General features: G+C 34.2%; 2 protein-coding genes across 3 annotated transcripts; one reads left to right on the forward strand and one right to left on the reverse strand.

Annotated features, from left to right (window-relative positions):
• Positions 1-567: 567 nt before the first annotated feature.
• On the forward strand, positions 568-1,401 carry LOC110600174. Of its 2 annotated transcripts, none has more exons than XM_021736942.2 (2): positions 568-878; positions 1,097-1,401. In XM_021736942.2, exons 1-2 carry the CDS (start codon positions 624-626, stop codon positions 1,253-1,255), a joined length of 414 nt encoding a protein of 137 aa, XP_021592634.1. In that variant the 5' UTR covers positions 568-623; the 3' UTR covers positions 1,256-1,401. The 2 variants fall into 2 exon arrangements, with proteins under 2 accessions (XP_021592634.1, XP_021592635.1); XM_021736943.2 differs by having other exon boundaries at positions 573-860.
• Positions 1,402-1,445: 44 nt separating this feature from the next.
• LOC110600173 lies at positions 1,446-11,004 on the reverse strand. Its single transcript, XM_021736941.2, has 4 exons — positions 10,646-11,004; positions 10,330-10,563; positions 3,821-5,071; positions 1,446-2,130 (listed from the first exon to the last, which is right to left on the reverse strand). The coding sequence occupies exons 1-4, from the start codon at positions 10,966-10,968 to the stop codon at positions 1,527-1,529; spliced, it is 2,412 nt and encodes an 803-aa protein (XP_021592633.1). The 5' UTR covers positions 10,969-11,004; the 3' UTR covers positions 1,446-1,526.
• Positions 11,005-12,098: the final 1,094 nt, after the last annotated feature.

Raw genomic sequence — 12,098 nt, forward strand, 5'->3', positions numbered from 1 at the left:
TTAGTATAACATTAATTAATAAAATTTATTTTAATGGTCAATAGGTATGCAGAATAGTTAATTAATAAAGATATATGGATTGGATTGAATTTGATTACAAAATCAAATAACTATATATTATGATGGATGAAGATAATTTTGATCTAAATTTGATCCAAACCAATTTTTGAATACACCCGATTGTTGAGAGATTAAAATTTAATTCATTTAATTCAATATAATGTCATTGTTACATTAGGAGGTTATATGCAATAAATATGCACTCATTAGAATTGATATATTAAGTTAGTGTAAATTTTAATTCAAAATCAATAAAGTTAACAATTACCGCATAATATATAAAGGAAGAAATCACCAATGATTAATACATAAAATAGATATAGTAAAGAGAGTTATCTTATGAATCAGAGTTCACAAGAGTGAAAATGCTCTCTTGAGGGAAGAGGAAGCAAACATATAACGTACACCGCAATAGAAAGTCTGTTGGATTTTGGCAGGGCATGGTGCCACCCTCAATTATATAAGCAAGAGAGTTATAGACATGGGCTCAGACGTGTTTCCCCAGACCCCACTCCCTCAGCCAATAATCAAGACTCTCTCTCCCTTCGCAGTGCTGTCTATACATGCATTCGTTCCTGCACAGCCTCTTTTATATCAGGGATATTATAATCCTTGATCCAGCTCCAGCTACAGCTACAATGAAAATTTTGCTTTTCTTCCATCTCCTTACAACTACTATGTATTTTTCTTCCTATAACATCTCCATTTCTTCTCCTTCCGTGATCTTTCTAAAAGGAAGGAGATCCATGAGAGAACAGCGAATATTGCCACTCCACAGAAATGTACAAGACAAAAACAAGGTATATTCCTTCCTAAAGGTTTGAATGAATCCCTTTCTACTTACTGAGAAATTTTTTATTTGAATCTGTGAAAAAAAAAAACTCTTCATACTCATCCCCATCATCTTTGAAATTCTCCACTGACAAGTGTAACTTTCGTTTTTAACATGTCTTCCCATGCTATTATCAACTCCATTTTTATAGGGTCATGGCTTCCGAAAAATTTAGTTTACTGAGTATGGATGTGTGAACTGCAGGCTTTTGATGAGGAGACAAAGCAAATGACAATTCAAGAACATGTCAGAGTCAGAGCACATCAGCATCTCAGCAACAATGATTTAGATCTTGTTTACCACATTGACTACCAAGGCGTGACAACTCATCCTATTCCCACTCCAAAACATCCAAAACCATAGAACATTTATTTTTACCCCCAAGATCCATATGGAAGGAATGAAACATGCATGTTTTTCAATTCTAAAATATCAGTTTACAGTGTACTGTCAAAATGATGATAACAAGGACAAGGACTAAGGCATTTCTATTTGCATTACTTTTGTTTTATTTAGTGGTTTTTTTTTCTCCCCGTATGCACAAACAACTAAGAGAGGAAAAAAAAGAGAATTTACTAATTTTTAGTTTTTGTTCATAGAAAAAGTTATTACATGATGACCAATGGGGACAAAATTACCTACAATGCAGGGAAAGCATTCCATTCATATATTGCTTTCGTGCCTTCTTATACTTCTCAAATAGCATTTTATAGCCATCGACCACGTCCTCAAATGATATCTCATCACAGAACTTAGTTTTAATTTGCATGAATGCGGCTTCTGCAAGGTCTTGGTGCTGAATGTATACTGGAAACAAATTTTCAATTTCAGTGAAAGACGTATTCCAGCCATATCCTCGGATGGTTTCTTTCTCATTATTAAGAAGATGAAGCCACCTCATCCCCTGAAAAGGATCTTTCTTCCCAATAGCCACTTCCACCAGCCTGAGGGCTTCCAAGAACCTGGATTCCGTACTAATTTTACTGATCAGATAACTGAAAGTGGTTTTCTGGTTATAATAAAGCCAATCCTTCCTGTCCAATGGCAAAGGAATCGCACCAACCAAGCAAGCCTTCCTAAATGTAGGATCAGAAGCACCAAGTAATTCAATCATAGCATGCAACAGATTTACCGTAATCACATTACAGCGACCAAACAATGGCTCAATTACAGCATGATCAGGCTCTTTCTCGTTCTGGTTCCAACGTTGAAGTGCAACATGTGCAAATCCCGCCCACCTGTATTCAAGTAAAATACGAAAAGAGTGGGTAAGATAACCCTTTCAATTTACCCATGATTTTGAAGTTTACTAATGCGTTTTCCATTACAGCAAGATCGCATTAATCATCCCATTTCATTCTCATTCCTAAGTTCCCAACAATTTTTGAAATCTCAGTTTTCATGTGTTGGTAAATTGGGAACTTTTATAGTGTATTCCACTACATGGTCAATAAAAAAACTCACAAATTGCAGGTTTATTCAATAGTAGGACAAATGTATTACTAAAACTCTCATGCATATTAAGTGCGCCAAATTCAGTATTCTGAAGCATTACAAAACAAATAACCATAATATTCACCAAATAATTCTTACAAATATCAGCTCAATTCAACCAAAAAAACAGTTCAATTTGATTCATGACTTGCAGTGGAAGCTGCTTTTTCCATTCACATTGTCACTCCATAAAGCAGGTTTGGCTTCTTTTCAGAAGAGTCTCAATTTGTTGCTTTTCCAAAAGCAGGTTAGAACACAATTTCACACCCTACCCTCGGAAAATTTAAAAATTAAAATAAACAGCCAAGTAGAACTACAATGGCAAACAGATCAGAAATAATTTAAAGGCAAGCCAATGAGTTGGCTTTTCCAGAGACATTTGCCCAAACGATGTCTCTGTGTCTCACAGACAGTTCTTCATCATACAATTTTGTTTAGAGTATGCAGTAGGCATGTGATTTTGAGTGATAGCTTTATCTATAGTCTCAAGATTTTTGAATCTATTTTAAGGAGATCCAAATGATTAGAGAATGCATGAGATGAATTTGATGCACTAACTAAAAACATTTTTGGGGCTGATTATTGCTTATAAGTTGATGCAAAATGTAATCAAGAAACAGTTAAGATAGAAATAAAAATAAAATACACAAAAGCCAAAACTCATATGAGGGAGACAGGGAGAGAGATGCTGATGGTCATAAAGGAAACAAAACATTCATCATTACTAACCAAACCCTTGGACTTTAAAATTTACATTAATAAAGATAACAGGAATGGGAAGTTTGCGAAAACAAAATTGATAAGAGTTTGGTGTTCTAAATTCTCTATATTTACTTCAATCATTGCAGATAGAAAATATAAAAGTTCAATCATTACAAATAAAAAATATAAAAGCATGAATAAGATTATAAAGCAGCCACAGGTCTTGAGAATATTGGTGGCAGTTCATGGAGCATCTCACATGTTAGAAAGAACCAAATCCCATTAAATGAATGGCCCAACATGGCCATGTATCAATTTGTCTGCTTAACAAATAAGACTGTTAGACATCCCACATGGATTACTTGCCCAGGCAGAATCTTAGCCAAAGATAACTACTAGGATCAATATGCATTTCAATACAGTTGCCTGCTATTGATCATCAAACAATATAATCAGCAGGTTCGCTGACCAACTTGAGTGGCCATACATGCATCTGTCAACTAAGGGAGAAGAAAGAGTTAGATTATTGAAATTCTTTCGGTGAGCAAACATGCATTATACCCCCACTACTTTTGTGGCCATCAATCTAATGTTAGAAATTGGAGATTCAGCAAAAGGACATGATCTTGTGGCCCATAAGGCCAATAGGCTCGATCAGAGGAACTCTAAAAGAAGAACAAGAAAAATGAATAAAAGGAAAAGGAAGAAAGAAATTAATAAGATTTTACTTACTCAAAAAGAGGTTCCACCTCAATTCCAAATGTGATGTGCAAGGAAGGTTTTTCAAGTTCACCAGGCGCATGATCATTTGTACATGCCTCGTGAGCAAAGCCTCTCGGGACATATAAAACATCACCTTCCCTTAGAAAGAACTTTCTGCAACCAGCCAATGAACTCTCAGAGTCCAAATACTGTTGGCTATCAAGAGGATCATACAAGCGAGGTAGCTGATAGTTTGGTTGAGAAAAAACTGTCCATTGCTTATTTCCAAAGAGTTGGCATACAAACACGCAGTGGTCATCACAGTGACGAGCCAATCCCTGAGAATTAGGTGGTGTCACATACAAATTTGCACCTACTGAAGGTTGACCAAACAAAGATGCTAAAGTGTCTGCCACAGCTGCAATACTTGCATAGCGAAACTCCATGCCTCTGACAGCAATTGTATAACCCTCTTTGCATGCTTCTTCACACTTCATAATATCATCAATAGAGAAAAATTTGCGAGTCTTAATGCAAAATGGATCTAAATTCTCATGAAATAAATGCTTCTCCCTTTTTGATTGTTTATCCGTTCTCAGCACCCGTAGATCCTGCTGGTAGATTATAGGGCAGCCCAATTCATTTCTTACCTCCTCTAGGAAATTTAAGATGTCTAATTCATCTGAACCAATAGGCAGACAAGAAATGAAACTTTGAAGCATAAGAGAGATAAATGAATAAGACAATTCTTTATAGTTCAGAGATTCTGTGAATGAACTAAAAATGTCATCCTCAAGTAAAGATGTGGAGGGCCTTCTCACAATAAATGGTGATGCCTCCCAGTGGTGTAACATGAAAGTTTCAAAACTATCCTCGCTCAAACCAAAAATCCTTCTTTTGACCAAAAGAGACGGCAATGGAGCAAATTGATTGGCACCACTTGAAAGCCTAAAAATGCCTTCTGCCAGATTGTTAATAGTGATATTGCTTATACATAATTTTCTATCCGGAATAAATATCAAAAGGTCACCAAGTAGCATTTGCCTATGTACTTTTGTCCACAGCTTCTTCAAAAATAGCAAGAAAGTTTCAGACAGATTCCCTGGGACCTTTTCCAATCGCTCAAGGTTGCAAGTGTTAATTAGAGATAAAGCAGCATGAAGAATTGACAGTATGTGTCTATCTTCTTTAAATGCTATCTTGGCACAGGCTACACTTCTGTTGTCTTCATTGCACAAAAAAATCAAGGTTGAAGATAATGGAACCTGAAGAAATTTAATACTAACGGACATTAAGTTATTATAGTAAAACATAATCCTTCAGCATCCAGTGTTCAGGAAATCCAAACACAATGGATAAAAATTCAAAAAGAAAATTACAAGCTAGAGCCATTGGTCAATTTTCCAGCATAAAAAACTTTAGGCTATTATACTACATATTAACTGGACAAACCTAATCAAGAGATACTAGTCGTGTTTCAAACATGGAGGATTTATCCCCTTATTAAGATGCTGTTGAGCCACCAACTTGGCTTTTAGCATTCCTGGAGGTTTTCACACACAAAATGCTGCTTATTTCACAACAATGTTAGATAAATGACATGATAGGTGGCCTTCAAAGATATTACATGGTTGTCATTATAATTCCTATGCTATGTATGTTTGTCAAGATTCTTGTAAAACTTTGAGCTTTTGGATTGATAATCAGAATCATATTCTTGTACTCCAAATTTTGAGCTTTTGGATTGATAATCAGAATCATACTCTCTGGAGCCGATTTTTTTCATGCCAACCTAGAGAGAGAGAGGGGAAAGAAGGCAGGGAAGGACGTGGTGGTGGAATATCAAGAATTTCAGGAATAATCAACAGAGAAAACATAAAAAACTTGATTGTCACCAGGATATTGATTTATTTATTAAGGCTTCATTTGTTTTGCAAAAAATATTTTTTGCGAAAAATATTTTTTGCGAAAAATATTTTCAACATTTTAACATTTTAGGCACTCAAAAAAATTAATCAATGGAAAATATCTTCCTAGTGAAAAGGAAAATTAAGGAATTTTAAGGAAAAGAGGAAGTATTAATATCATACTTTTAAAAGAAGAAGTCATTTTATGTATTAAAAAGAATCTTATTAACACCACTAAACTTTCTGCACATAAATTTATTAATATCCTTTACTTTTAACATTACAATTAAACATTGGAAAATGATTCTTTTTTAAAAAAAAAAATTCCTTGTAAAAGGTTTTCCACGAAAAATACTTTACAAGGAAAATATTTTCCATACGAAGATATTTTCTACAAACAAATGGAGCCTAAATTAGAAAAGTTCATAAAAGTATCATGTGCTCGGTGTTTCACACTTTTTGTCATTTTAGTACCATAAGCTCACCTATGTTCAAGAAATTACAAAAAAAAAAGACCTTGTGGTTTTGCACCTTTTTCAAATAGGGACTTGGTGACATAACAGTACCTTGCAGCTCCGCTTTGTTAGCAAAGAGGAGAATTTGTATAAATACCGTGTAGAAATATCGACCTAGAAAAAAAATTTTCCCACTAAAAGTTATTTTAATAAATAGAAAATAAAAAATAAAAATTTTTCCATCTACTCACCCTTTCTTCTCCACACAATCTATTCTTCCTCAGTAGCTCACCTCTCTAGTTCTCTAAAGTCCCTCTCAACTTCGTGGGAAACATAGCCATCACTGTCATCACTCACAGATTCCCTTTTTCTTTTTATCAAATGCTACTGTTTTCACTTTAGATGAAAAAGCTAATAAGCATCAAACCTTTACACTAAAATCTAATAGTTCCAGTCCATGTCTTCAGCCTGTGTTCAAGAGCAAATAGTCATCCATGGCACAAGTTTAATACCTCTGTGGAAGTTTTAATTTCTGTAAATATTGTATAAAAGATGAATACAAATTTATAAATAAGAGTCCTAGCTAAAGAAGGGATACTAAACTCCTAGATTAAGCCTAAAATCAAGCCTATGATCAAGCATATATTTATACATATTTAGTTTCCATAACACTTCCTCTCAAATTGGAGCAAAGATATTAATCATGCCCAATTTATTATATATTAATCACCCCAAGTTTCGTTTAAAATTTTAGTAAATATATCCCTTAATTGTTCTCCAGTTTTAATATGTCTTGTTGAGTTTATCTTCTGTTGAACCTTTTCACGAATGAAGTGAAGGTCAATAAGCATGTATTTTGTCTGCTCATGAAACACTAGATTGGAAGCAATGTGAATTGCTGCTTGATTATTACACCACAATTTAGTAGGTAATAAGTCCTTGAAATCAACTTCTTCTAGAAGTTTAAGTACCCATAAAATTTCATATACAGCTTGTGTCATAGCTCAATATTCTGATTCAGCACTGGATTGAGAGACCACAGTTTGTTTCTTACTACTCCATGACACCAAGTTGTCTCCCACAAAAACATAATACCCTGTCATTGGCCTCCTATCAATCTTTGATCCTGTCCCATCTGCATCAGAAAAACCATCACTCTTAGAATGCTCATGATTACCATAGAGAAGACCACACCCTAGCTCCTTTCAAATAACAAATAATCTATCCCAAGGATTTCCAGTGAGCAATGATACGAGAGGTGACTCACAACACTAACTAAATATGCAATGTTTGGACGAGATATCGTCAAATTATTTAGCTTTCCCACTAATCTCCTATACATTTTAAGTTCTACAAACGGAAGCAGTGAGCTGGAGATTTGAAGTCATTAGCGCATTGCAAGACTTAGCACCAACTTTCATGTTTCTACCAATAGATCAAGAACATATTTTATTTGGATAAGAAAATACATTTCTTACATCTTGTAACTTCAATACCCAAAAAGTATTTTAGAGAGCCCAAAACTTTCATATGAAACTATGACTTTAGAAACACTTTTAGAGATGTAAATCCCAGCAACATCCATCATCAGAGTTTTTATAGAACACTAAGTGAGCACACTTACTCATCTGCATACCAAACTTTGGACTACCTAACTAAATCTGCCAAACCATGCCTAAAGACTTTATTTCAAGCCATAACGAGATTTTTGAAACCTGCAAACCTTGCCGAACTCTCCTTAAGCAACAAAGTCAAATAGTTGCTCAATATAAACTTCCTCCTGAAGATCACTAGAAAAGCATTCTTAATGTCCAGTTAGTGTATGGAATAAGCATACGCAGTTGCCAAAGAGACAAACAATTCAAATAGAAGCTAACTTAGCAGCCGGAGAAAAAGTGCCAAGAATAATAAACTTCATAGGTTTGAGCATAACCCTTGAAAATCAAAGGTGCCTTGAGATGAGCAACAGTCCCATCAAGATTTACCTTTACCCTGAATACCCACTTACAACTAATCGCCCGCTTTCCTGAGGCAAAGAAACCAATTCCCAAGTACCATTTGTGTCCAAGGCTACTATTACCTCCTCCATTGCAACATGTCAACCAAGATGAGATAATGCCTCACCAATAGTTCGAGGGGTTGAAATAGAATCTAAAGCGGCGACAAAAGAATGACAGGAAAATGATAACTGATCATAGGTATTATAGGTTATAGGAATGTCAACCAAGATGAGATAATGCCTCACCAACAGTTCGAGGGTTGAAATAGAATCTAAACCAGCGATAAAACAACAATAGGAAAAGGATAACTGATCATAGGTATTATAGATTATAGGAAGTAAATATGTTAATATAGGAAGTAAATATTGATAGATGTGTTAGTTGCTTAATCTTAGGGATTGTATAATCATAGACTTGGTTTCCTTTCCTTTCCTTTTGGTACTGTTCACATTCGGGTACTGTTCACATCCTTTTTTTTTATTCTGTATTTCTTTTATTGCTATTGCTTTGAATTGATTATTCTCATAGTTGAAGTTAAAAACACCGTAGCCAATAACTAAAATCACGGAACACAAATTAAATAGCTGTGATGACTAAAATCACGAAACACAAATTAAATAGATCTAATTTTCTGGATTGGAGTAAGGCTATCCGTATTTATTTACGAAGTATCGAAATGGATGATGCTCGATTATTTTTACAGATCCGAAATTCTATTCATAGTGAGATAATCAACCTTATTAATCACTGTGGATTTATTAAAGAATTAATAGATTATTTGGAGTTTTTATATTCTGACAAAGGAAATATTTCTCATATTTATGATGTGCGTAAGGCATTTTATCGAGTTGAGAAAAATAATAGAACTCTGACCTCTTATTTTATGGATTTTAAAAGAGTGTACAAGAAACTTAATGTCTTGATACCTTTTAGTATAAATGTGAAAACTCAACAAGCTTAACGAGAGCAAATGGCTTTTATGAGCAAATGGCTCAAACTTATGGAGTTGACTATTCTGATACATTCTCTTCAGCTGCCAAGCTTGCATCTGTTTGATTGTTTATTTTCTTGGCAGCTACACATGACTGGCCTTTACATCAAATGGTTATTAAAAATGCTTTTCTCCGTGCTTTTCTCCATTACTGTGAAGCATTTTGTTTTTATTTTAAAATTCTTTGGTAGGACAAACATTTAATTCTAGTAGGATTTCTTATCCTTGATCCAGTAAGATTCTTATCTCATTGTATCCCTATTTAAGGAGATCAATTCTAGAAATAAAAGGTAGGCATACTATTAATAAATTCTTAAGAGATATGAGTCTCTCCAACAAGTCTTTAGGTGTAAGAGCTCCCTCTCCCTTTGAACTTTTCTCTAATCAACCTTCATCATAGATTATTCCAGGCATGGCAGAAATAAAAACAAGGGGAATACTTTGGTTGCTGGAGGAGATTTTCCAGTCAACAGCCCCGTGACACAAACCGTAACTGGAGAACAGAGAGGCTATAGTTTCTCACTTCAAAAAGGCTATAATCTTGCCTCTCGCCTAAGGGTATGGTACCTTGTCACTCAAGTATAATTGTTATTTCTGATACATAAGCATCAGGAAAGTATGGTTTTAATGATGTTATTATTTAAAAGAGGTACCAGGGGACAATTAATTAAACTTCATTCTATCCAAATTTTTTGGGATATTTATGTGTTAATTCTAAGACAAACTTGTAGTCTCCTCTTGCCTATCTAAGATGCTATAATTACCTAGAGCATTTTCTGTTCAAAATAAAATAAGTTAAATAAATAAATAAGAACACGGACCTACTGAAGAGGATAGATAGAAAGGGAGAGGGCCTGAAACAAAGTAGGAAGAGAGAGATTTGAAAATCATGCTACAAATATATTATCTTGCATGTGAATTTAATACATATTTTAAGCATTTTTTAACAATAAGGCATACATACAAATACTGAATTCCTATGTATTAAGTGATACCAAAGGCAATATCCTTCATAACTTCCTTCTGTTTCATCTACAATTTTGCACTCACATATACATAGGATGCTTATTAGCTAAGCTTCAATTTTTAACCAAATTTTTGAAGCGAACTACATTTTCATAATAAAAAATGCTACGCTCACTCACACAGAGAGACAGACAGAAGAAGCATCCATTAAAATACTCACATAAGCTTCTCCAGAGCAGAGAACTCCAATAAACGCAGCCTTCCAATGGTAGTGGTGGACAAATCCAAAAGGGCATTACATGCAGCCATTGAAACTCTCCTACTGGAACTCCCTAAAGCCGATACCAAAACCTTCACAATTTCTCCATCCAAAGAAATTCGTTCATTCATTTCCAAGGACAATAGTGAAGCGGCCCCCACAATCTTTGCGCTCCGACACGCAATGTCTGGAAACCTGCGCTACCCAAGATACCATATTCGTGAATTAAGAAAAACATTTATAATACAATATACATAAATAGAGAGAGAACACTTACTTAGAACTGAGAAGGATGGGGAACAAAGAGAGAATGTAAAGGGGAATAGAATTTAGGGATTTTGAAAAGAGAGAGGCGTATAGTTGATTTATGTATGTTTTAAGAAAAGACTGAGAATTGGGTCCGTTTCCATGATTGCAGAGGGTTGCTAATATGAGAGCAAAGATGGTTTCAGTATTGTCCATGACAGAAGGTGTTTCATATTTGCTCATCTTCCTCTTGCGGCACTTGTTGCTTTTGTCCGACTTCTCCATTTCTTCCTCTGCCGCACTTGCCCGACAGGGCCTAAAACAAGCTCGATTGCCCACGGCTAGGGTGAGCATTATTCATATGAACTGAAAAAAATAGACCGAACTAACTTAAATTGAGATTTCGGTCCGATTTAGATAATAAATTGATTCGTTTCGATTAAAATTTAAAATTCTTCTGTTTATTTGATCCGATGTAATTTTGATTACTAAAATTTAAAAAAAATGAACAGACCGATATGTAATATATTGGAACCATATTATATATATTGTTGCTTTCAAATATATATATATATTGTTATGTAGCCTAGCTAGTTAAAGAAGTTATATAACTCAGCAGTCTTATTCTTTTTTTTCTTTATATTTTTAATAATTAATATCAATAATAAATTTCAATCATTTCTTTTCTCCTATATATTCATTCTTTTCTTTCATCAAAACCCTACCACCCCTTATTCTTCTCCTTTCTCTTTTGCGCCATCGATTGTGATGAAGCCTCAGACCAATTCTTTCAGAGTCAAAGTCATTTATTTTTTCTCATCTTATTCTTAGGAGATGAAGTAGATGAGATTTTTTGAGATTTAATTATTGCTCGTGAATAAACTCTTATTTTTAAGTTTTGAATATAATTTATATGCATTTTTTATTCATTGATATATATAACCGTAAATGATTTGTTGTTGTTTGATAAATTGTTTCAATAAAAGTATGAGTATATGTATCTTTTAATAGATTTTAAATTGATTTGTATAAAACTTTTGATTGATATGTGAATCATGGGTGATGAGTTGATGTATGTGTTTTGTTTGATGAAATTATTAAAAGTAGTTAAAAAAACTTGTATTTTTCTGTTGAATATGAATTTGATATTAAATTGATTTTTAAACGGAATCAAACTCAAAATTTATGGTTTGATTTAATTCGTTTCCTTCACTAGTTCAGTTTGGTTCGATTTTCATAATAAATAAATTTAATTATTTCAATTTTTTATGATTCGGTTCAATAGTAAACCGAACCGATCGATGTTTAGCCTTACAACCCAGCGAGCCGTAGGTTTTGACCAGAGGCAAGACTTGACTTTATTCCAGAACTTACTCTTTGTTCCTTTTGCCTTTTCCCATCTTTTGCTACCTGAAGTTGCTGAACTGGGGGCCTTAGAACCCGAAGCCTGTGCCCTTGACTGTCTCTGAATATTGGCACTTATT

This window comes from Manihot esculenta, chromosome 14 (assembly GCF_001659605.2).
Source record: "Manihot esculenta cultivar AM560-2 chromosome 14, M.esculenta_v8, whole genome shotgun sequence".
NCBI classification, from domain to species: domain Eukaryota; kingdom Viridiplantae; phylum Streptophyta; class Magnoliopsida; order Malpighiales; family Euphorbiaceae; genus Manihot; species Manihot esculenta.

What these genes read in the sequence shown, in the direction of transcription:
- LOC110600174 (XM_021736942.2), top strand. Translation starts at nt 624, where the DNA reads ATGCATTCGTTCCTGCACAGCCTCTTTTATATCAGGGATATTATAATC. An exon ending in AGGTATATTCCTTCCTAAAG is followed by an intron (nt 879 to 1,096) that starts GTTTGAATGAAT and finishes TGTGAACTGCAG; the next exon opens with GCTTTTGATGAGGAGACAAA.
- LOC110600173 (XM_021736941.2), bottom strand. Translation starts at nt 10,968, where the DNA reads ATGCTCACCCTAGCCGTGGGCAATCGAGCTTGTTTTAGGCCCTGTCGG. An exon ending in TCTGCTCTGGAGAAGCTTAT is followed by an intron (nt 5,072 to 10,329) that starts GTGAGTATTTTA and finishes AATGTCCGTTAG; the next exon opens with TATTAAATTTCTTCAGGTTC. An exon ending in GAGGTGGAACCTCTTTTTGA is followed by an intron (nt 2,131 to 3,820) that starts GTAAGTAAAATC and finishes ACTTGAATACAG; the next exon opens with GTGGGCGGGATTTGCACATG.